The sequence below is a fragment of the Corvus kubaryi genome, unplaced genomic scaffold (genome assembly GCF_017639235.1).
Source record: "Corvus kubaryi isolate FWS band 111438036 unplaced genomic scaffold, C.kubaryi_AGA036_p1.0 137, whole genome shotgun sequence".
Lineage (NCBI taxonomy): Eukaryota > Metazoa > Chordata > Aves > Passeriformes > Corvidae > Corvus > Corvus kubaryi.
Window position 1 is genome coordinate 25261275 of NW_024580671.1, and position 25744 is coordinate 25287018.

A 25744-nucleotide genomic window follows, 5' to 3' on the forward strand; every position below is an offset into this window, starting at 1 on the left:
CTTGGTAAAGTTGTGCAGGTTGTCTCAAATCATCTCCTTGTCCCCCACATGGAAGCTTTGCATAGCTTCTAGGAGGGTCTGTTCCATGATGTTTGCAGGAGCAGATGTGAGGTTGACAGGTTGGTAGTTCCCACGGTCATCCTTTTAGCCTTTTAAAAAATGGGTGCAATGTTTCTCTTTTTCTAGTCACCTGGGTCTTCACTTCATTGCCATGACTTTGCAAATATCATGCAGGGTGGCTTGGCTACCAGACAGCATCCCTCTAGTTTTTCCAGAGTACCTGTCCCTGCTTTCACTGCTTGTGCACTTCTTGCCTGTTAGTTTGCTCAGTCAAGTTTCAACTTACCCCTGCCAGTCTCTTGCCTTAATTTCCTGATTTTTTAAACCTAGGTATCAAGAGCTTTTGTGTTTTATTTAAGACACATTCAAGATCTGCCGCCAGCTCTGTTTTGCTCCTTTCTCTCTGAGGGCAGTCTCCCATGGCATCCTATGGCCAAATGCCTTGTACAGCTGGAAGTTTGCTTTCCTAAAATTAAGGATGCTAATTTTACTCTTCACCTGACCTGTATCTCTGAGGAGTATGAACTCCATCCATGTTTGATAACTGCAGCCCTGGCTGCCTCCAGTCCTGACGTCTCAGATTAGCTCACTTGCATTGGTGACCACCAGATCCTCTATCACATTCCATCTGGTAGGGCTGTCTATTACTTGCCATGCAAAATTATCTGTATAATGCATTCCAAGAGTATAATGCATTCCTACAGCTTGTCATGCTACTTTTCCAGATGTCAGAGTGGTTGAAATCCCCAGTAGGACAATAGCCTGTGAAAGTAACGCCTGCTGTAGCTGGAGCAAGAAGGCTTTGTCAGTAGGCTCCCCTAGATCTGAAATAAATACCAACAATATAGTTCCCTCACTCACCTCAGTGTTTAGGCTTTCAACCTGCTCATGGCTTTTCTTGAGACAGCTCTTCACAATATATTAGTTTCTCAATGTAAAGGGCAACCCTGCTACTCCTTTCTCCCCTCTTTGCCCTTCTGACCAGCTTGTAGCCATCCGTGGTCACACTCTAGTCATGGTATTCATCCCACCGAATTTCAGTAATAGAAATTAGGGCAGAGCTCTCGAGCAGCACTGTGACCTCCAGCTCCTTCTGTTTGTTGCACATGCTGTGTGCATTGGTATAGAGAAATTATTTAACAAGACATTCTGTTAGAATTGGAAAAACGATTGGTTTCTGAAGAACTGTAGAAGATTTGATCTATTCAGGTTTTCCCAATACAGATCCATGTACTGTAATCCTTCTGTCCCAAAAAAAAAAAAAAAAAAGCTGTATCTGAAGTCCTACGACATTCTACAGTTAACACTGCCAGGAGAAGAGATTTGAGGAAATGGTAATGCAGAAGGATAAACTTTTATATGAAACTGTGAAAGCAAAATGTTTGCACTTAGGAGTTTTTAATGGTCCTTATTTATGAAAACACCATTTTGTTTTGACTTTTGCAAACTGTGAACATTCATTTCAAGCTTATAAAATTTGTCATTCTGGAGTGTTTTCTGGAATTCTATGCATCATTCATGTTCATTCACATATTGCTTACTATACACATGTATTATTATTTATATACATGTATTTTATGTATGTGTGTTTGCTTATACTTTATTGACATTTTTATATTATATGTATATACACACAGCTTTAATTTTTCATTAAGAATTTACTTTTGTCATAGCAAGACTGTTGCATTACTGATAACTCTTTAGATGGCCTGAAAATTAAGCTACAGAGGAATTGAAATAGTGTCAAAAATAACGAAAATTCTGAAGGACGTTCAACTATTTGAAGATGTTGATTCTGTTTTTTGAAATTATTTTCTTGGAATTTATGTAGAACATTGTCTTTCCAATTACTCTTTGTTTTGGTCTTATGTAGCCTGTAAATCAGATTCTCTTTTTAAACTTTGAACTTAGCAGTATAACTGAAATTTAATTTGAATCATGTTACTTTTAAATTCTTACTATTTTCACATTGTTGGTGAATTGTGAAGCTGTTATTTTGTAACATCTTTTCAAAAAAAATACATGTAAAAGTGTAACAATTCTTACCTATAAAATACAAATTTGAGTTCTGGGAAGCTGGAGTTGTAGGAATGAGAATGATTTTTTTCTTATAAAATCATTAGCTGAAAACCTATGTCAGACAAATGCCAGGTGATGATACTGAAAGTAGTACTGAACTAATTTATTTAAATGTATTTGTATTTTATTTCTTATCTAAAATACTATACTATTGCTGCAAAACAACTTTAATACAAATTGTTAATGAAAAATGCTCAATTGGATGACTGTTACTTCTTTAGGTCAAGATTGAGCAGGTTACAATGGAACTTCAGCTTATTCCATTCACTGTCCTTCTGCGATCGGTTCTGGATCAGCTGCAGGAAAAGGATTCTGCTCGAATATTTGCTCAGCCAGTGAACCTTAAAGAGGTACGTTTGCAGCTGTGTTTCCTGGTGTTTATGTATGGCTTGGTGGCACTTAAGTACAAGAAATGAGTCATTACATGCAGAGTTAGAAACAGTGTTACCTTTTAATCTTTATTCTGATAATTAACATTATGAGTTACGGTTTACTGCTATGAAAGCCTTTGCATGTTTACATACCAAAATAGTTTCTGGGAAATACTTCTATGGAATGTTTGGTACATATTGATATTTTTCAATAAGATGATTTTGGTAAAGCAAATTTGAAGGGTATCAAAAATTGAAATGCAGATACTATGTTCGTACTTGAAGGTGAAACTAGACAGACTTAGCTATACGTGCGTGTGTGTGTGTGTGTGCATATACTGCATGCACATCTGTTTATTATACATAGAATCATTAAGATTGAAAAAGATCTCCAAGATCATCAAGTCCAGTCTTCAACCTAATACCACTATGCCAACTAAACCATATCACAAAGTGCCACATCCATTTGTTTTGAACACTTCATGAATGGCAACTCCACCACTTCCTGGGGAGCCTGTTCAATTCTTAACCGCCCTCTTTCAGTGTAGAAATTTTTCCTGATATTCAACCTGAACTGCCCCTGGCACAACTTGAGGCCATGTCCCCTTGTCCTGTCACTAGTTGCCTGGAAGTAGGAGTACACAAAACCACAGAACTAAAAAAAAAAAAAAAAAAAAAACAAAAAAAAGGAAAAAAAAAGCAAAAAAAAAAAAAGTAGTTTCAGCATCTCTCAGTAGAGCTCAAACTTGTTACCCAAGATGCAGAATATTGTAATATGTAAACTTCTGTTGGCAGGCAAATGTTCGCAACATCAAGATGTGCAATTCTAAGTTACATTTTTAATTTCTTGTATTGAGGTGTTACAAAATACATTTAAGTGGATCAGTTAGTAACTAATGCTGCTTTGGCTGTAACAAGACAGTTTTACCCATTTGTGTTTTAAATATTTATTCAAAGGTTCCAGACTATTTGGATCATATTAAACATCCTATGGATTTCTCTACCATGCGAAAACGGTTAGAAGCGCAAGGCTATAAAAACCTCGCTGAGTTTGAAGAAGACTTCAATCTTATCATAGATAACTGTATGAAATACAATGCAAAAGATACAATATTTTATAGAGCTGCAGTGCGGTTACGAGATCAAGGAGGTGTAGTTCTCAGGCAAGCCAGGCGAGATGCTGAAGGAATTGGCTATAACAATGAAACTGGAATGCACTTACCGGAAAGGCCTAAACTTGAGTCACCCCAGCCTTTCTCCTGGGAAGATGGTAAGATGTTTTTCGATTATTTTTGGAAGTTGCATTTTTCATTGCGCACAGAGCGTATGTTCCATACAGATGTTTAGGATTGTTGCTGTTCAGTTTGCTAACTAGATTCCCCATCCCCCATTAAAAACACTGCTTGAAAGATTATGGTGTTTCTGTTCTACCAGATCTGTCGTTAGACATCAGTGCCATCTGGATTCTGATTTTGGCACAGTCAGAGCCTAATGTAACAACTTACACAGAAAAGGTTTTTAAGTTGATTGCTTTCTTTCACATGATGTAAGACATGGAAAATGACTACCAGTGTTCATAAAGCTCAGTATATTTTTAAATAACCTACTATATTAAAAAATTGAGCACGTTTGTAATGCTAGGAATTAAAATTTATTCTTTTGACATACACGTGAGTTTTCTAAGGTTGGGCAGTGGAGGAGAATAATTAACACATTTCTTTTATAACTGTAATTTTGTCCTTTTCTTTAGCAAGAAGGAATTAATCTATTAGAGTGGGAAGGATTAATTATGTCTTCCTTCTGACCTTTTATTTCTTTCTACTATGTAGTTTTTTTGAGCAAAATGCTGGTTAAGAAAAATAGTAAATATATAGTAGGAAATATTTCACCATTTCTGACTCTAATCTAAACAGGTTTTTGACAGTATTTTTTTATTTTCGCATGTGATTTTTTTTTCCTCCTCTTGGTATTATTATTCTGAGAAATATTCTGGGAAATGCTAACATGTTTTCAATTGTACGTGTTTTGACTTCAGTGGATAGGTTACTGAATCCTGCAAACAGAGCACATATGTCCTTGGAAGAACAGCTGAGAGAGCTGCTAGAAAAACTTGATCTCACCTGTGCAATGAAATCCAGTGGGTCAAGGAGCAAAAGAGCAAAGCTGTTAAAGAAAGAAATCAGCATTATTCGCAACAAACTAAGTCAGCAACACAACCAGGCTCCCCAAATAGAATCAGGTATTGGAAGTTTCGAAGAAGAAAGTGCAGCATTAGAACAAGATGGAGAAGAAGAAGGTAAGATTGTAAACCATGTTTAAATGAGTACTGTTCTGAACCATTTCAGTCAGGTGCTGTAATGTGAATAATAATGTGAATTAAAGAGTTTGATAAATTAATATTCGTTACGTTTAAAATACTGATTTTAAAATTAAAATATTAGTTTTGAAATATGCAAATAGCTGCTTAATCACAACAAATATTTTAAGAGTAGAATGATCTTCTTAAAAAAACCTCCATCCGTTATTTTTCATGGTAGCAAGGCTTTAAAAATTTAAGTGTTACAAAGTGAAAGTGCAAACAATCTCATAGGAAAAGCAGTTGGAAATGGCTGAGTGAAAAATATCTTTGTACTTTCGGAAATACACTTAAATGTCGAAATATGTATTAGGGATCATGTGAGCCTTGGTCAATGGTAATGAAGACTCTGGCTGTTGTACTGTGTTTTTAGCCTTTTTTATTCTCTGCTCTAGACTCTGGGGAGGAGGATGGGTAGGTTTTGGGGTTGTTTATTTATTTATTTATTTATTTATTTTAAATAAAGCTAACTATTGATAAGACCTAACAAATTTCATGTATCAAGTCAGCTGTATCTACCCAGCTCTTCCCCTTTTTCTTCTCTTCCTCCTCAAAACATTTGTCTCAGAACTGCATCTACTCTTGGCTAATTGCCATTGATTTCAGTGAGAGCAGTGTGCTAGGACTAACTTCGTATTTCATATTTGAATATCATATTTGCATTTTTAACTTCTAAATGAGTTTCGGAGGTTTTTATTGCTCATTTTTAAATGATGCAGAAAAAATCTGTCACTCAAATAAGAATTCTGTTGACTTTGTTTCATGATTAGCTCTAAGAAACTAAACTTTTTCTTTAGGACAGTTAGAGATGGGTTTCATTTTTGAATAAGTGCATTGAATAGGAGGAGGAAAGAGCTCAAGGGAAAGTGGAAGCACGGTAATAAATAAAATGGTCTCTCTCTGTTGCAGCTTGATGCTCTCAAAATTTTTGGAAGGTGAAGTCAATAAAATGATTGTCCTTAACTGCCATTCAAACAGCAACTTAGTGTTTAATTGCAAACATAGAACTTGCTGGAGATTTGAGCATCGTTAGAAAAAGCATACATGAATCAGCGCATTATCTTGTTCTGAGGCTTTTAAGTGTTCTCAAAATGTTTAATGGATTGGGTTTTTTTAATTTGGGTGTTGTTTTTAATTTTCAAGTGATGATGGTATTAAAATAGTCCTTTAGGAATGTGAGTTTTGGCAGTGAATGAATCCACAACTTATTTGTAGCTTAACCTTTTTATGCCACAGCCTTTCACTTCAGCTATTTTTTGTGAAAAAAATAGTCCAAAGTGAGCAGTAGCTCTTTTCTTATATTTACAGTATATTACAGCTTTTTAAATAAAGTGTAATGAAAGGCATGATCCAGGGCTGATTGGCATTGTTGTTACGGTTCTGATCTAGTGAAGAGTAATAATAATTAGTTCAAATTTCAGTTCTCAAATGGAAGGTACATAGACGAGTAAAGAAAACAAATTGCCCAAAAAAAGATAAGAAAAGTATTAGAATCCTGTGCCCAGGATCTCTACAGGCGGTGACTTTGGTAGAGCTGTGAACTACCCCTCCTTGCAATTCAGTTTCCAGTCTCGGATCATCTGAAAAATACGGTACCAGAATAACCCCATGAAATTTAGGTTTTATTTCTAAATAATTCTCAAGTGGTTTTATGTTCTTAAATATTTTTTTGAATATTTTCTAATTACTTGTAAGAAAATCAGAATTTGTTCACAAAGAAAGTCACCTTGGAGATTCTAAACTATAGCATTTTTTGATTGCTGGTAGTTTAAATGTGCTTATCTGACTGTACATTTCATTCTTCTGTTTTCCTGAAATATTAGTTACCAATTCTAATACCTGCGTGCCTTCAAATGATGTGAGCACAGTCCCACTGTATTGTAAAAATAGGTATTTTTAATATGAACTATGCTATTATTTGATTAAACCTTAAACAACAGGGTAGAGATTTTTCTGCACTTAGAAGTCATTGATTTCCAAGTGAACATTGCTGGGCCAAAACCAAACAACAGACTGCAAATAGAGAACTTTAAATGCTTGGGGATTTTATGCCTTTCTTCAGGTGGCATAGAAAATTTAACTAAGTTTAAATATTTTATGTGATAACATAAATAATACATTGGTATTATACAGTTACTCTAGAATAAGTATTGTCTTCTATTTTGGAAGCTAGAAGGGTTTTAACATCTTTTTGAGTTGATAATTATGGGTTAGGACATCCTTCTGTTCGTATCAGGGTATGCTGCAATGGTAGAATGTTTATTTTCTTTCCAATTACTTGCAATGAAAAACTGAAACTACTTTTATACACCCACTGTCATATCTCTATTGTCTTTTCCCAGCATGGATTTAGGGAAACTGAGTGGGACATGATCATATTAAAAAAAATTAAAATATGGGGCAGGGGGAAGGGGCCTGGAGAGAAACGGTAGAGGGTGGTTTTTCTGATTTCTCCTATCAAGTCTGCATTGTGAAGTGTGTTACTTGTCAACTAGTGGCTAATCAAGATGCAAGGTTTTGGGGGTGTTGGGTTTTTCTCCCCCATTTTTTATTACTTTTTCCTTTTGGTAGATAAAACTTCTGGTCACAACTGTAAAACAGCTTTACAAATCATACCCTTGTGTAGATTTTGTAACACATTTTAGTTCACTGAAGTAGAATAGGTTACAAAATTTTTATTTTTTTTTACTGGTTATCTGATAAAATTTTTCATAGGCAGATAAGGTGAATATTGATAAGATGAAATAGATTAAAATGTATATTATCAAAAATTTTACTTGAATGGCAGTATAATTGCATTTAACAGATAATGATCCACCACCCCAATTTTCTAATGAAAAAATAGGTTTTGTAGTTTTTAGTTAATGAAACTAACATAACTGCATGAGAGGAAAAAAGTACTTATCCAGGTATAAATTGTTAACACCAACTATAAACATCTTCTTCTCTACCCCTGTTACATTCCCAGTATAAAAGTAGGAACTACTAACTAGGACAGATTGTTGCTAGACAAGTTTTGTTTTTAAAATGTTATGCTTTGTTTCCAGACAACAATTTATTTGGTGGGCTGCACATTTATAGTGAGTTTTATAATAGACTTTATAACTACAGGTTTTCAAAAATCACACTCTATTTATAATTTTTTCAGGAGATAAATCTCCCCCTAAACTTGAACCATCAGATGCATTACCTCTTCCTTCAAACTTGGAGACTAATTCAGAACCACCAACCCTCAAACCAGTAGAACTCAATCCAGAGCAGAGTAAGCTTTACAAAAGAGTAAAATTTGATAATGAATTATATAGCACTTCCATTCAGAAAGAAATAAATGGACACACTCCAGAACACTTACTTGACAGTAATCTCAATGAGTCGACTGTTTCTGCTGTAGCTGAGTCATCAACTGATGTAAACAGACGTACATCCATTCTCTTCTGCAAATCGAAAAGTATAAGCCCCCAAAAGTCTGCAAAGAACACTGAAACCCAGCCAACTTCTCCACAGCTAGGGACCAAAACCTTTTTGTCTGTAGTCCTTCCAAGGTTGGAGACACTTCTGCACCCAAGGAAAAGATCAAGGAGTGCATGTGGAGATTCTGAGGTTGATGATGAGTCCCCTGTAAAGCGCTTGGATACAGGTAAATGTTTACAAAACTTATTTGAATGGATGCATCTGGAAAGTTAATATACCTGTTAATTTTTACGTACGTGTGGTTGTTAATCTTCGGATTTTAGGACTTGAAACAGGCTGTCCTCACAGTTGAGTAGTTATAGTTGAGAAAATGGTTACTCATTTTTGTGTTGGCCCTTGACAGTAACACCTACTGAACCAAGTTTGGGTTCTTTGGTTTCATGATGCAGTTTTTAAGATTACACATACGGGTGTGTGATTTTTTTTTTCTTTAGTTGAAACCTGTAGGAAAGATTAATCAGCTGCTTTTTTTCCTGTTAAATTCCATGGAAACTTGACATACGGTGCCAAAAAGAGAAGGCTTGTAAGCAGGAGCATGAAAAATACTTGTGCCATGTATGATTTCATTTTGCCAAGTGTTACTCCAAGCATATTTTAACATTATGAAACTGATGACTGTGTATGAGGCACTTTATATATCTATGTATTTTATGGAAGTGTTAAAATCCCAAAGTAAAATGACACTTCATGTGGTTTTTTTTTCTTTAGTCTGTTCACTTTAAGTGAAATTGAAGGATCTGAGTGGAAGATTATGCTCTTAAAGAGACTTCTCTAAAGGATATTTTAAAGAAAATGTTATCTTGATACATTAGTGCAGAACAGCTCAAGACATTAATCACATCTTTTACTTAGCACACCTTAGTTCTACTAATTTGAGAAGTTTGTATAAAACCTTTGAGGAATAAAAGGAGCATAAGGAAATTACTTACGGATATCTCCCTGTCATCCGTGGCTATTGCTATGGATGAAATAAGTACTCTTTCATTGTCATGTTGGGAACCCTTAGCAGATATGAAAACAGCGTGTGGGGAGTTGTCTTTGAATGAAAGAGATAGGAGTTTAACATTGTGTGAAGATGTGCTCCAAAAGCTGGGGAAGGAGAGGGGCTTATATCTGGGGGGAAAAGGGGAGCATTGTCGATTTTTATGTTGTTTCTTTTTTGTTTGTTTGGTGGGAATTTTTTTGTTTTGAATTGTGGGATTTTTTGGGGTGTGGGGTGGTGCTTTGTTTTTAGTTAGTTGGTTTGCTGGGGTTTTTTGAATGATCAGGTGGAGACACTAATGATTCTAATGCTGGAATCATGGCATGAGAAGATGTTATGTAAAATTTAGTGGGGGGAAGTCTCTTTCATTTGTATTTTTGGGGTTCTGTTTGGTTTTCTTCTTTGGAAAGCCTCAAATTCCATTCCTTTTCCTGACACCTTGGAAAGAGAATGCAGATTTGGTCTGGTACTTTGGTTCTGAAGTAAGAGCCAAGTGAAGGTAGTGTGATTATAGAAATGAGTTAATGTTTATTAATAATATAAAAAGCTTTGGTTTCCAAATATCCTAATTTGCCAGTTTATAATCTAGATAATTTCATTATGTACCTGTATATAGATTGCATTTTATCACACACAGTGAATCATTTTGTGCTAGATTACACCAGGAATTAGTACTAATTCCTTGAAATTTTTATATTGAACATTGTGAATTTTTTCTTTGGGGGAAAGAAAAGGTTTTTATTTTGTAAGAAAGCTAACTTAATTCTTAAAGGGAAAAAAAAGGCAGCAACAAAACCAAAACCCACCAGATTTCTGAATATGTTTAAATTCAGCTATTTTGCTTCTTTTTCTCTTGGAGTTAGGTGTATGTGGAGCAAATGTGCTTTTGATTAGCTTCAAAACAAACAACCCAGTTCCAGGAATAAAATCCAGAAGCTCCGAGATTTTTCTGTTGTTATTTTAAAACTAAATTATGTAGTCTCTTCCTGAAGCTAGTAAAGATATAAACAGAATTAAATCTATGTAGAACAAATACTTAGGGGGCATTCATAGTTAGAATTTCTACTTGTTCAAGAAGAATGAATTGAAACAATTTAGCCAGTTAATATTCACCTGAAAATGTTCTAGTTATTCTTTAATAGCATCTTGTTTTTTAAACATATATGGTTCATACAGATGTGGCAGCTTATCAGATCTTACTCCTTTTATTAGGTTTCCTGTTTGCAACCAAACATTTTGCTTTCACAAAGGAAATTTTATTCCTCATGTTATTTTCAAATTTGTGTCTCCATACTAATTCAAGCAATTTGCAGTTGGCAGCTATCTTGAGCTACAGTTCAGCAGGAAACTAGCACAAATGTCAGATACCAAAATTTAAAAACAGTTAAGATTTTTTGTGTATGCAGCTGATGTTGATTCATGCAGATGTCTGTATTATGATAAAAATGCATCAGATCATGTATACAGTAATACATTATTTCTATTTATTTTTTACAAAATTTAATCTCATGCTGTAGGTAAAAATGTTTTTATTCAGTAGAATCCAGCAGAGCTTTTTCCAAAGCCACCCAATCATAGGAAAAGGCATGCCACAGGCTTCTTATGTGCGTTGACATGAGTTAGCAGCTTTGTGGGAAGTCCCTGCAGTTGAAAATGAATTATTGTTGCACAGTTTTTTGAATGGTGTGAATGTTAAATATCCTTAATTTTAGTGGATATAGAAAAAGTCATTAAAAAGAACTTTGCTTAATATGCAAAGCATTGAAATTTTAAGTGGTCGAGAGCAGCACTGTCACATCTTCTTTTCCTTCTTACCTACTCATAGCCAGTGTGAGGGTTTTTGGCATTATTTAAGGATGTCTTGTCTTTTCTGTCCTGTACTGTACAGTCTCTTCAGTGTTTGCTCCTTTCTTGTCACTCCTGTATTCTTACATGATGAAGTTCAAAGGAAGACTCTAAAGTTTATTTAGTTGAGAAAAACCATACCTACTTGGTTGTTTCACTACTATTATAGAGTGCTTTTATTGTGCTCTTTTGACTTACATTTGGGGTTGGCGTTTTTGCCAGTTATTTTCAAGGACACACACAGGATCCACTGACACACTCCTTTGTAAGTGTTGTTGGTTTTCATACACAAGATTACTGAAATGCCAGCTCTTTTTCAGTCATATTGAACAATATGACTTAACCTTCAAAGAGGACTGAAAACAGTTCCTTTCAATACTCTGACCTTTTATATTTGAATCTTTAAAATACATGAAGCAGTAGTGTAGTGTAATCTTAAATTTAAATTTTCTAGTGCTCTGCTGGGGCATTATCACAGAGCACATCTGTCTTCGTAGTTGCTATGTGGAAGCTGACAGCTACATAGTGGAAACGTGTTTAAAAATTTCCCATACATACTTGATGTATTTTGGGTTTGCTTCACATGGTATCTAGCAACAATTTAAAAAAAAAAAAATTGTTGGTTTTACTTAGGAAATTTTGGTGACATCAGAGATTGATGTGTGATTCTTGAAGGTTGGGCATGTCAAGTCAACTGTGACCAAGTTCAATGACCTTTTCTAAATAGCCATTGTATACTTAAATCGTTTTTGTCGGGGAAATAGTTGGTGCAGTTATTACATCAGAGAAAAATGAAACTGATTAATGAATAGAAGGCAGATTTACTGGCCATTAAAAAATCTGCCTGTATCAGTTATGTAAGATAGCAGATGGAACAAAGTATTGTTTTAAGAAACCTTTTTTAACATTGTAAAATGCTAGATTATGATCAGATGAAATTTGCATGTGTATTTGGTGTTATCAATCATCTCTAAGCTTTCGTAAACTTGGGTTAATAATTCAGAGTTAACTGTTATAGTACTCTCTGTTTTAATTAGAAACTAAGTATTTAAAATACACTATCCTAAAACAACCACTGTAACTTATCACAGAATCAGGATTTCAAATAGTGATTATTATAGTGCAGTATGTTGTGTTTCTATTATTTCTTGGCCAAATAGCAGTAATAGAAGATTTCAATGAAGTATGTAATTTACTTCATATTCTTGCTTCCAGCTATACAGATTTTCTCAGGGTACTGAAGCAGATGTAAATAAATATCTAGAATGTGGATCGCTGAAACAGAATACTTCACACAGTGAAAAGCATAGAGTGGGGGAATTTATCATTTCTTAATATATACTTCACATGCAGTTATCAGTATACAACAAAGATTCCTTATTAAGTCTATTAGTAAATGTTGGGCTGACTTTGTTTCTGCTTGACTACTAGAAAATGATGGCACTTAAGAACTGCCTGCAAATAGCCTGAATATGAATGCCATTTGCATTTGATAGAATTTAATGATGTGATGTAATGTAGTGATGACCACTATTACTTAATTTGATATAAGAGTAGAGATTATGCCTGGAGTGAAATGGAACACAGTTTATTTTTTTAATTCTTGAGTACTTGATTTCTAATAAATCTTTGCCTCTCTGGAACACAGCCCAATTTGGCTAAAAGTCAGGCTTTATGTGCGCAGCATTCAGTTACCATTCACTAAATGGAGGAAGTGAAACTAAACCATGCACATCTAAGAAATTTACGTCCTCGAAATAAATTAAAAAACTAAAATAAAGGTTCCTCAGCCAAAAAACCCAAACAAATTGGTATAGTTGCTCTTCTGGTTAGCCTACACAGGAAAGATAGTACATGTGCATGTTTATCTATCTATCTATAATCTCTATTCATGAGTCAAGTGCAGCAATTTCACTCGATCTATTGACAGATCCACAGTCCTGATTTGTTGTCTTTAAGTGCATAGTGATTGTTTCATGTGAAGTCTGATGTGAAATTTAGTTATTTGAGCACTTAGTGATGTCTAAGAACTTTAGCTGCCTGACTTCAGGAGGTTTGAAAACATAAAATATTTTAAGGTGCATTTGCAAGCAAAGTATTAGAGATTGGGAAGGCCTAAAAGGAATTATTCCCAGGATTGTTAAATTTGTCAGTGTTGAGATATGGGAACTACAGGAGTCTGACTGCTGAGTTGTCAGGATGAGTTTGATTGATTGGTTTTCTAACGGGTTGATAGGCCACTGGGAAACGTAGGACCATTTGCTCAGAAAATAAAGCAAATTAAGGAGAGAAATTAGGAGGAAAAAAAAAAGAACCTTGCTGCATTTCTTCATTTGTTTTTGACTCACTCAAAGTTTGGACAGGAGTTCTGGCAGCCTTAGGAAAATTTCTGCCAACTGAATTTCTGGGAACATTTTGGGAGGTAGGGGAGGGTTTTTGTAATACACGTAGAATAAAATAAGTGCATAAGGCAGAAAGAAGGGGTAGGAAATTATTTATGCCAATCAAAACTCGCAATGACTTTTAAGAAAATAAATGTTCCTTTTGGTTTTATTTCATATAAATAATCGTAGTGTTAACTTCCTGACTGTGAAAAATCCTTTTCTTATTTCTTGATTTGTATTACTGGAATAGAGGGAGTTGGAGCAACATAGTTGAGAATGGTGGGGATTGATGAACACTTGGATAAATGGCAAGTTTGTGCTTTTTTCAAGGCTTGTGACATGTGTGCATGTGTAAGGTACATTATACACTAGTATTCTCGAAATTTTTCTTGGGTCTTAAACATCTTAATTTCTTTGAAAGTGTTGTCTTTTGGGGCATTTTTAAGATATTAATTATTAACACCCAACTTAAAGTTCTTGGACATCACTAATCCAGTTAACTTAATTATTAACCCAACAATTGCTGTGTTTTCTAAGATGATTATAACCAAATCTTCTGCAATAAATATTTGTAGAAGCCCCTCTGTTTTTATTGGTGCTGTAGGAATTGTGGAGCATTTTGCTGTGTTTGGGTATTGCCTTTTTTTTTTTTTTTTTTTTTTGATACTTAGCTCATTTCTTGGCCCAGGTTTGGCTTTCTAAAAAATTAAATGTCATAGTCCCCTATGTGCTTCATCTGTGACATTTAAGACTATTTTTTTCTGTGTGGTGCAGATGGTAAACAGAACTGTGGGGTTTATTGAAGATATTTAAAAAGCTAGTGAATTTGGAGATTCACACATGCTTTTTATAAGTGTGTTCTTAATTTATTTAAGAAGACACTTGCCATGGTGTTGGGGCTGAGTATAGATGATCTACCTTCAAATTCACAGGCTTAGATATCGTGAAGTCCCCTTGTACCAGACACAGAAGGTACCAAAGTGGATCAAGTCAGCTGACTATTTGGAACATCGTAGAATAGTTTGGGTTGGAAGGGGCCTTCAAAGGTTATCTAGTCCAAACCCCACATACTGACCTACAGGTCTGATTTAAGAGGTGGACAATAGAAAAGGTTAATGCAGTGACTCCAACAGTAGTGTCAGGCACTGAACCTGGCAGGTGAAAGTACCAGTCACTTAAGGCCCATTCTGCTGTGAGTGGAGAGAGTGGTACAGGTTACACAGTATGGTTGAGTGCAAATTAATGTCTCTCAGAGAAGGTTTGTGTGTGGATTTGTGGTTTGTGGGGTTTTTTTCTTTTCCCCTTTTTCCACTCAGTGAGAAGAGATTAGATTATGTATTTGCATGCACAAGGGATGTCCTCCATGAAGAGTAATTATGGTATCATGTACTCGTTCACTGTATCGTAGATGCAGTCTAGTATTTTGGGATGGTTTCAATTGAATAGCTCTCTTCTATGTTTCCCATTGTAGTACCCAGATGTAGGTCCTTTGGCATGCACAGGGGAAGTGTGCACATTAAGAAGCTATCCCATACAAAGAAACGTGTAGTACTCGAGAATGGGTAAAATTGAAGCAAAGTTGCTTTTTCTTGTTGCTACCAAAACAGCAGTCATTGGTCATGCTGTCACTTTGACAGGCCATGCTATCCTAATGTCGTAATGCTCCCACTTTGATTTTGTTTTCTCTTCTCCTTCCTTTTATTTTTATTTCCTTCCTTGACTTTTCCTTTTTCCCTTCCCTCCAAAGTTGTAATAATGCTCAGAAATTACTTCCTAACAGCATGTCACTGGAAAAAAGTGGAGAGAAAAGCAGATGCTGAGAACTAACCTTCATCTGATATGCATGGCTAACTCCTGAGTTCTCTAAAAAAATTCTGTGTTGACGATAAAAGTACTTTAGGTCTGAGGGGAAAAAAGCAACTACAGATTCATCTGACTAGACACAGATATGAACATGCAAGTCAGCCTTATTTTAACTCATTTGTTCAGTGTTGCCTGAAAATAGCAAAGCTGAGCTGGTATTTAATAGCTCTTGATTATTTTCTCTTGACGATGCTTCAAGCACTGTCAGGTTAACTGCATGAGCAGTGAAACATCTCGTTTGGTCTTTGCAGCTCCTGTCGATGAAGCCAGGAAGACAATCTTAGGATAGGAAGCACTGTTAATTTTTGCTAGGCTGCAATAATTTTTTAGTATGATGTTTCAGTCTCAAAGGTTTCAGGTCGTGCACTTCCTCAAGTATGCTGCAAGCTATCATAGAAGGAGGCTGTAAAGCACTGGATCTTTTATACTGAATCACATGAAGTTTTAATCTCCCTGCATAAGGTACCTCTCAAGGTAAAAAAGGCCTGGAAAATTAGGGCTGGGAATGCAGCTGTGTAATTTACTGAAGTAATTCAAAGATTTGCAGTTTACTGTGGTGTCCTTGTGTTATCTCAGGAGTGGCAGATCTCTGCCTTGATCTTTCTTTCAAGTAGCAACTTCAGTTTTGTTTTCTGATCCCTGTCCTAGAAAGAGGTACAAATTAAGGACCAGTTTTCCTAAATAGCTGTAGAAGGCAAATAAATGCTAAATTACTTATTTTTAATAGAACAGGATTGCTGGAGCTGCTTATGTATGAGAGCTCTGGAGTTCTCTGTCCATCTGTTCTCTTTTCTTTGGATACCGTATCCAAAAGTTGTGTTTTCAGAATTACAGGGAAACCCTTACTTTAAATAAAGAAAAAAAAAAAGTGTTGATAAAAGCTCTGTATAAAATCCTGTAGATACTAATTTGCAAAAGTTAGTTCCATTTAGGAACAGCTTGATTCAGGAATGAAATAGCCTCTCTTTGTACGTGTAGGTCCGTCCTGCTGGGCTGCTCTGAAAGACTGCTAGGCACTAGAATTTTCATTTCAGTATGTTGATAAATAATTATCATGCTTTTTCATTATATAAGTTAAGAATTAAGATCATCTTAATTAATTGAAGTATTTAAGAAATCTCTAAAGTTTTTTTTCATTTATATCAGGATTTTGTAGGCAAGAAAGTAAAAATCTTCAAATGGAAAATGTGTAAAAAAATTTGTTCCTTTCTAAGGGATCTTTACTGTTCGGAAAAAAGATTCTGATCTTAAATCCTCTTAAGTAGTTTTTGCCAAGGTAATTAGAAGTAAATGGTCCTAAATATTACTAAATTTCTGTAGTAATTTCTTGGATCCTGAATGACATACCATTGGTCTGTATGTGATTCAGGCATTTAAAGCTTGCATTTTACAATCATCTCTGTGTGTTTCACGTGTCATAAATTACATAAACCAAAGCTGATTCAAGAATTCAGTTTGTAAAGTTAGTTTTGAATTTTTCAGATTTTGTGTATGCACTTTTTAATGACATTTTCTACTCTACTGCCTCATCAGTCTGTACCAGTGGAACAGCTGATACTGTCTTAGGAGAAGTTGTAACTTTTTTTTTTTGAGAAATGTTTCTGCTTGTATGCTCTTTTTTCGTTTCAGAGTTTTCTGGAGTGTTTTCAAACTCCTCCACTAAGGTTGCCTCCCACTTGCATATTTTAAAATGCCTTGAACAATCATCCTACAGTATAGAGATCCTGTTGTAGTGCAGAGCAACATACGATCCTTCTCTTATGGAAGCTGTAGTTACTAAATGTTGGTTAGTTATCCTTTCTGTTGTGCAAATCAGATTTTGCTCTTGTAGCAGAGTCTCATCTGATTAGCCAGAGACGCATCTTAATTCTCAGATTTGAAGAAAATTAGTAGTTACAAGATGAATTCTTTGGCATTCTTTTGGAACGCATCAAATAGGCTATTCATTGAGCCACCAAACTGTATTTGTTCTGTGTCACTTAAACCTTTAAAGGTTAAAATTTTCTGGTTAGGATCTTCAAAGGTGCCACTGTTTGGTGTGTAGGTGCCACATCATGGGCTCATACTGAGCTGTCTTTGCTATCTTTAGCCATGTCCAAGTTTTAAGCAAGTTTTAAAAGCTTTATTTCCAAGGGGATTCTTCACACCAGGCTTTGTAGTCTTTGAGTAACTGGCTTCCATTTCGTCTGCATACTGAAGACTGTTTTAAGCACTGGAAACTTTGATGTGCTCTGATATTCATCTGTGTATTCGGAAAAGAAGAATTGTGTTTAATACACCTGCACTCCAGAATTTACTGTTTGAAGTAACATTTAAAGGGTTACTCTTAGGGTCACTCTTAAAAAAAGACTTAGTAGATACCTTCCTATTTCTGCAGTCTGCCCATTTTCAAGTTTCACATTTTTAAGAATACAGTAACTTTTGATGATTTATTGCCTTAAAGTATTCCTTTATCCTGTGTGTGCATACCTGTATCTATAAATTCCCCTAAATCAGTGACATCCCCTTTCTTACTCTTACTGGAGGTATTTTTAGATACGTTTCTAAACTGTGTTCTTGATGCATATCATGCACGTGGGGTTGTATTCTGTGCTTTCAATGACTTTCAGTATTTTCTTTTTCAAGAAAAAGGCCTGAAGCAAAGTGAAATTTATTTAGATTGTCCATTTAGAAACCTTAGTTATTAGTGATAGAATATGTGGGACACTTCTGTCATTCTCACTGTCTCTGGACGCTGCTGTAAGGATGGCTTATTTATTTGAAAGCTCTGTTTCCTTTCAGAGAGACTTAATGGCTTTTTCACTGTCTTCCAGGTTCTCATATTAACTAATATCATGCTGGGTATTTATCTCTTTGGATCCTAATTATTTTCTATTATCCTCAACATGGAATGGAATTCAATTAAATGATCATTTTGGAACGCAGAAAGACAATTACATTTGAAGTAATTAATTTGGATCATGTTGGAGACACCAGCCATCCTTAAAACAAAAAACAAATAGAAATGAACACTCTTGGAGGAAGTCTTTGACATATATGAAACTATGCTCTTCATTCAATATATTGCCCCATTTCCGTAAGTTACAAAGTTGTACATGTTGTAGTATATGTGACACAGATTGGTCGCAGAGTTTTACCAGTCCCAGCATTCTTATTCCCAGAACATGTTCTGTGAGAGCAGATTAGTTAAAAATGCTACATCTCCATCCTTTTCCCTTCCCCCTTCCCCCCAAAAAGTCTCATCTTCCTTGGAGAAATGAAACCTACCAAGAAAAAGATGGGGTTTTTAAGTACAATAGACATTTTCCTCTACTGTATATATATTTTAATGAAGAGTAACGTCACTGGTTCTGGGTAAGTGCCCAAGTCGCGACTGAAAATGAGACTAAATAGTATTATATAAGTGCACTATGTGCAGTCACTTTTTGAATGCTCCCAGTTTTTTTAGCTCCCGGGTTGAATCTCAGCCCTTCAGGTCTAGTTTTAGCAGAGCACTTCATCTTACATTTGGATGTGCTTGGTTTTGCATCAAGCTATTCATAGTACAGTTTTAAGTGCTTTAAAGTAATTTTGCATGAGTTCTGCTTCTTTCTTTTTGTTTCAGCAGAACTGTAAGATGTGATTACAGTCTGAAATGCACAATTCTGTATTCTGGCGCAGCATTTTTTACATTCATGGACATGCTGTGCTGCTTTTCAGACTATACTGAGCTTTGTTCCTCTACCTTTTTTCCAAACTTCTGCTCTCTTTTGGGAATTACCTGTTCCTCCTTCCATTAATTTGCTATGGGCAACAAGATTCTAACTTGCTTGATGTAGGTAGTCAATGAAAGTTTTAATTGCAGCTTAAGAACAAATTGGCACTGTTGAGAAAAAGTTAAAACTTTGCCTGATAAATAAAATTTTCAGTGCAGTGAGAGACCTGTGGAAAAGTATCAGGCTGAACATCTTTGCCTTACTTTTTTTTCTTCTTAGTTAGCATTTCTTTATTTTCAAAATGGTTGTGTTGTATGCTATGATTGACAAGCAGTAAATTTTCCATGTAATTTGAAGTTGAGCTGAAGATTAGAAATGGCAGTAACCCTGCATTTAAGATTGATAGCAGACTTTGTTGTTTGAGAATTCCCTTTTTAAGAGAAAAAGGTTAAGTTCTGCCTCTTGAGAGTGGACTGCTTTTTTGAAGAAACTCAAGAACAGAGGGGAAAAGTGAAAGAAATGAACCACTAATGAAAGGCTTTAAGTTTGATCTTTAGGACTTTTGGCAGGAAGGGGAGGGTTGTCATTCAGTGGTGTTGGAGGCAGTATGTGTAAGATCAGTACCTGACATAAAGTTTCACTCCTGACTGTAGAGAAAGCTCATTTGATCTAACAAAATAATGAGCTTTTGGAAAGTTGCAAGCAGGATGAGTTACGTCTCTCACGGATGTTCTTTATTTGACCTTCTTAGTTATATCTACTGATGCAATGAATTGCAAGTTCCTCAATGCAAATGGAGATCTTTAATTTCACTTATTCTAGCAGCTACAGGACATTGTGTGTTTCATGATTCATGGTAGAAAATAGTTTTGTAATGATAGAACAGAAACCAAATTCTGTAGTATATGCAATTTATTTTTTTTGCGTATCAGTGCTACTGCCATAAAGCACTTAGATTTTATTGCCTAGGTTTTTTCTGGCAAGTTACAAGGTCACTTGAAAACTGCTGCATCTATGACTAGATATGAGTGTGTTTTGTTTAAACTAAGCATTGAGGTTTTCCTTTCTTAAAATAATGCCTATTCCCTATAACTTCTGAAATGTGAATTGTATGAAGTTGAGTGTCATGGATTGTGTAAGCTCCTGTCATTTGGGGCTTGATGGTCAGGAAAACTACTGCTGATAGCTTGCAAGTTCTTTGTTTTTCATACTTCCACAAGCGAGAGAGAAATATGTCTAAAGGAAGCTCTAAATTCTTTTGCATGGTAGTATTCCTAATTTGTCAAAAATGTTTTGGGGTTTTTTCCCACTTACTGTAGTTTAACCCCAGCTGACAACCAAGTACCACCCAGCCACTCCCTCACTTTCCCACTCCTCCCTCCCCGCAGTAGGATGAGGATGAGAATCAAAAAAAGGTGCAACCTGTGGGTTGAGATAAGAACAGTTTAATAATTGAAACAAAGTAAAATATAATAGTCATAATAATAGGAAAAAGAGGAATAAAACGCAAGAGAAACAAGTGATGCACAATATTGTTGCTTTGCACCCACTGACCAATGCCCAGCCCCATCCCCCAGCAGTGATCAGCGCCTCCCAGCCAACTGCCTTCAGTTTATCTGTGGGGCGTGGCACTCCATGGTACAGAATATCCTTTTGGCCAGTTTGGATCAGCTGTCTTGGCCGTGCTCCCTCCTAGCTTCTTGTGCAGCTGCTCACTGGCAGAGCATGAGACACTGAAAAGTCCTTGACTTACTGTCTGCACAGTCATCAACTCAAACATTAGTGTGTTATCAACATTATACTAAATCAAAATACAGCACTGTACCAGCTACTCGGAACAAAATTTGCTCTATCTCAGTAGAAACCAGAACACCACTGTTAGTAACCAATTCTACAGATTGATAAAACATTCTTACTGTAATTGTAAGTGAATTAAATGAGTCATTAAACTCTCAAGTTATATTTAAACTAGAATAAAGCTGGACTGCCACTGCACAGAGCTGTCTCCATTGCTGTAGTTGAATGTTTCTGTTGTATCCCTTGTTTCTTAGCATCAGCAATCAGGCGATATGGTTGCTTTGTCCAGTGCATTGCTGAAAACTGGCTCCTTACCATGACCACATATTTCTTGGTACTGACATGGTGACAATGAGAAGACATCATTGCCAGGGACTGAGAGTGCCAAAATGTCCATTTTGGTGACAGCACAGTCATAAACTGATGGACATAATAAAAATATGAAGCCCTTTTCCCCTGGGTGTGCATGTATGTACAAAACCAGTGTATGCAGAGATAAGTACCCAAGTCACATTTGGCTCATACATGGTTAAATGTTCTACACATGCTCTTATAATACAGGTACTTCTTTCCACTTTCACAGTCCATTGGGAAACCTGAACCTGTGGTCTTGTTCTGGCAGCAATCGTTACTTGATCTGTCTTTCTGTTTAAAATTCAGTCTGTGATCTGACTTGTTTCTGCTGAGGGCTGATTCACATTAGCTAGATGCCTGAGCGATAACTTGAGTAATGTGTCTCCAGCTTGTGGCAAGATAAAAACAAAACAGTTTATACACCTCACTTGAAAGATAAGTCTGACAGGATATAAAAAATAGTTTTTGCAGAGGCCTAGGAGATGTCCTTTGCAGAATGGTTTTTTCAGCTTTTCATTTCAAATGCCAAGTGAAGTGTACTGTGATAACTTAAATTCCCCTGTATACTTTCTCGTGAAGTATGCTCTGTTTCAGCACAGTCTAGGACCCAACTCCTCCTTAATCTGCAGATATTTTTATCAACTTGCTGAGAATGACAACAATATTAATCAATAGCACTGTTCAATAGCTTGGTGCTTGACACTCAGGACAATGCTACCTTTATCATTTTTCTTCTGTAGGAAATCAAAGACAAATATAGGAGTTACAAAGCAAACACTCATGAATATTTACAGTGTCAACTAAATGACAATGAAAGAGAATGCTTATATGTAAATCTTTCAGAACATTGAGTAAATTCTCCTTTTCCTCTTCAAATCTAAATTGTTTTGATAATCCAAATGGAAGGTCTCCTGGGGTGGAGGGAAAAATCCTGTATGGAAATGCTTGACAAATTACTGGATTGTACAAAGTAACTTGTTTAGCTCAAGTTCCTTAGTTGTCAGCCTTCTTGGCAGAGGTCTTCATAGCAAACAGACTGGAAGAATTAAACTTAATAAAAGGAGTTCTGCCATGGTTGTTTTATACTACACTGCTCTGTGGAGGGGCATGTGAAGTTACATAGTTACATAACCTAGTTTGACTGTGTCTGAATGTACAATGATCATGATGGCCTTCAAGTCTCTGGTAGTGGTAGGATGGCTGAGATGGGTAGCTTTTCCTTGTGTTGTGAGTGGCATGCTCAGAATAGAATTTGTATTAAAATTTTGTTCTCTTTGTAGCCTACAGTTTGCGGTAGCTGAGTGCAGGCTGGTACCATTGCCTTCAGTGAGTGCATTTCTGATAGTATTGTAGGGTCTCTGTTGGGTTCTTTCCTTGTTAGTCCTAATGTCCACACACCCCGGGCGGGGGCCGTCCCGCAGACCCTGGAAGGTCTTCAGAATGCTATGTTAAAACTCTTCATTTGTCTCTTTAATCAAGTACAGAAATGGTTTAATAAGGACAATACTGTTTGTATAGCAAACCCAGAGCAGGATTTGCAACAGCCAATCAAATAAGTAGCTTGTAATAAAAAAGCCTTTTTACTGTTTTCATTACAATTGTGGAATTAAAATGTAACTTTCTTCGATGTATATAAACTTGTGTTACAAAACAGTATTAAAAACAGTAACATGTATATTATTGATTACTGGTGACAGAAAACAGTCATCATCATGTCAATCAGTCTGAATTCACTAAAATAGAAGGACTACCAGGAAGAACTCTATAGTGTCACAAAGAAATCCATACCAGTCTTACTTCCAGTGTTTGAAAAGGATTTTAATGATTACAGCTTTGCATTCAGATGAGTCTTTTGTTACCTTGGTAATCTGCCTGATTTGTAACTTTTTATTTTCTTGGGCTTTTTTCTACTCAGCTTCTGCAGGCTGATTATTTTAATAGTTGGAAACATTACATGCAAAAACTGATTTTTACTCCATTTGGAATTTTGCATATTACAACCCCTGCTTTCGTTTTTTTGTACCTTACCTAAATGTTCATCCTCTCTTTAAAATCTGGACAACAGGAACTTTCTATTTATAATACTTTTTTGAAATGAAATACTTTGTTAATATTCATGTTCTTTTTCATCACACCAAAATACTTGAAGAACAAAACAATAATGATACATTGTGTGAATTCAAAAAGTTGTTAATGAAAATGGTGTGGTTTCCAGTTTGATGCCGTGTATTTTTTGTGTTATGCTGCAGGTCTATCAAATGGTTTTGGAGATGAAAGTAAAGACAGAGCATTAGATGATACTCCAGGAAGAAAAGTTGAACCTCGTCGTCGCTGTGCATCAGAATCTAGTATTTCATCTAGTAACAGTCTCTTGTGTAACTCAAGGTAAAACTGTAAATCTGAAATACAAATTTGAGACTGCATATATCAGTTTTCTATACTGCTTGTGACCCACATTGGAGGATTGCATAAATTTTGGAAAAAAGTGTGTGTTTTAATTTTCTCATTTATGTCAGATCTGAGATACCTTTCAGGATTGCTGGCATTCTTCTGTTGAATTCAGATTATTGTATATCCAGGCAGTTACACTTTCAAACTGACTGTTCTTCTCTTGCTCTGTAAAGATACAGATATGTTTGTGCATATAGTATCTTGGTTTAATTACCTTCCTAATCTGGAACACTAAAAATGTGTGTGTTTATTTTTGTGAGGGCGAGAGAGAAGCAACTTAAAAAGCAGAGTCTTGTATACAGAAAAGGTAGTAGTTCAATGGGTTTGGAACTGTAGGTTGTCAGTCTATGGATTGCTGTCTAGGTCCTCCAGTGATGATAGTAACTGTGTACCAGCTATTGACTTTCTCTCCATGGAGTCTGTCGTTAAAGGCAGGACCATCAGAATGAACACCTCTGCCACCTTTGATAAGTATGTCTCCATCACCAATGGTGTATCTTCTGAAAGAACACTGATCTCTGGGTAAAAGGTAGCTGTCTCCAGTCCTGGGCTAGGATGAGGCATACAGGAGAGTATAGGGTGAATCTGTTAACAAAAAAAAAAGAGGACTTTATTCATGTGTTCACGTTAAGGGAATGGTGTTAATGTACTCATGTCAAACAGGCTTTCAGAAACAAAGAGATTTAATATTGCATCTGTTTTAAATGTGATATTCTAAATCAAATTGTTAATGCAATTTTTGTTCAGATTCTATGATTTCTTGAAGAAAAGTGTGCAGAGAACAAAGTTCCCATTTTGAGTATAGTCATTTCACAATTGAAAGACTGGAATTTGTAGTGAAAAATTAAAGAGAGAATAGTTGTGTTTTCTGTGTAGTATTAGTGTTGGAGCAGTGGAACTGTCTTCTGCTGATAACCAGGCAATTCTGTGCATGAAAATAGTCAGGGGTTTGGCTTTTATGTTGTTATTTGTATTCATTACACAAAATAGTTTTGGAGTTTGCTCTACTGATTTTACTCTATACTGATGAAATTTAAATTCTTGTCCAAAGTTTTGATTTATAGTGAACAATGTAAATTATCAAGTAATGGTTTTAATATTAATACTTTCGTAGTTTCAGTCTACCGAAGTGTGGTAAAGGTAAACCTGCCCTCATACGGAGACACACACTGGAAGACCGAAGTGAATTGATATCATGCATTGAAAATGGAAACTATGCCAAAGCAGCAAGAATTGCAGCTGGTAACTATAAATAATTGTATTCTTAATAGTATTGTATAACTATAATTTTGTCCATTTATTTGACAGGTTCTAACATTCTTATTTTAACTGCTTAAATACATTAAGCGTTCTGAAGTTGTTGTTGATATCCTTTGAGAAACTACTGGATTCTGCTTTTGATGATTTAAAGACTTTTAAAAGAATAGTATCTGACTCGGATTTTGATTGTCTCTCCTAGCTTGACGAAATAAAGATGTTTTGAAAGAAAAAGAGAAAATGAGTTTTCTTTTACAGATCTTGTAAAAGAAAATTAGTAGTCATATGTGCTAGACTAGTAACCCCTTACTCCCATGTGGAATGAATTCTGACTAGGAAGAATTCCGAGGCTCTTATTTGTATATACGCCTGTGAAGTCTCTGAGTCTGGCTGCATGCATCCTGTCAGCTTGTGTATGATTTTTTATTCAGGATTAAAATACCATTTTCTTTGTGGCTGAGAATAGTATAGGTTTCTTTCTTGATAGCTGCCCTGAACAAGAGGACTTGTACTGTTTTTATGTACCAGATACAGTTCTATGTACATATTTTTAGAAACAGTCTGTAAAGGAAGGATGCATTAATTGAAACCCTCATGGCTCTTTCTAACTGTCATGTGAATACTTTACAAACTGTTATTAACAGAGCTGAGAAATAGAACTTACTGTGCAGAATGATTGAACTAATTTTTTTTATGTGATCACTTTAAACACTTTTTGCTTGCTATTTCTACTTTTAAAAGGTCTTAAACCACTTCTTTCCCCTAGTATGTTTTTGTAA

General features: G+C 35.6%; 1 protein-coding gene across 5 annotated transcripts in view; it reads left to right on the plus strand.

Moving 5' to 3' along the window:
- Positions 1-25744, plus strand: part of BRD1 (bromodomain containing 1) — a 60668-nt gene that overhangs the window by 26005 nt on the left and 8919 nt on the right. For 2 of the 5 annotated variants that reach the window (XM_042018255.1, XM_042018254.1), the window contains 6 exons: positions 2361-2489; positions 3468-3780; positions 4546-4806; positions 8015-8503; positions 23507-23642; positions 24823-24950. In XM_042018255.1, the coding sequence (XP_041874189.1) occupies positions 2361-2489; positions 3468-3780; positions 4546-4806; positions 8015-8503; positions 23507-23642; positions 24823-24950 (1456 nt within the window). Of the gene's footprint in view, positions 1-2360; positions 2490-3467; positions 3781-4545; positions 4807-8014; positions 8504-18224; positions 18451-23506; positions 23643-24822; positions 24951-25744 lie in introns of those variants that run through there. The other 3 variants (XM_042018256.1, XM_042018257.1, XM_042018258.1) reach the window with 3 other exon arrangements.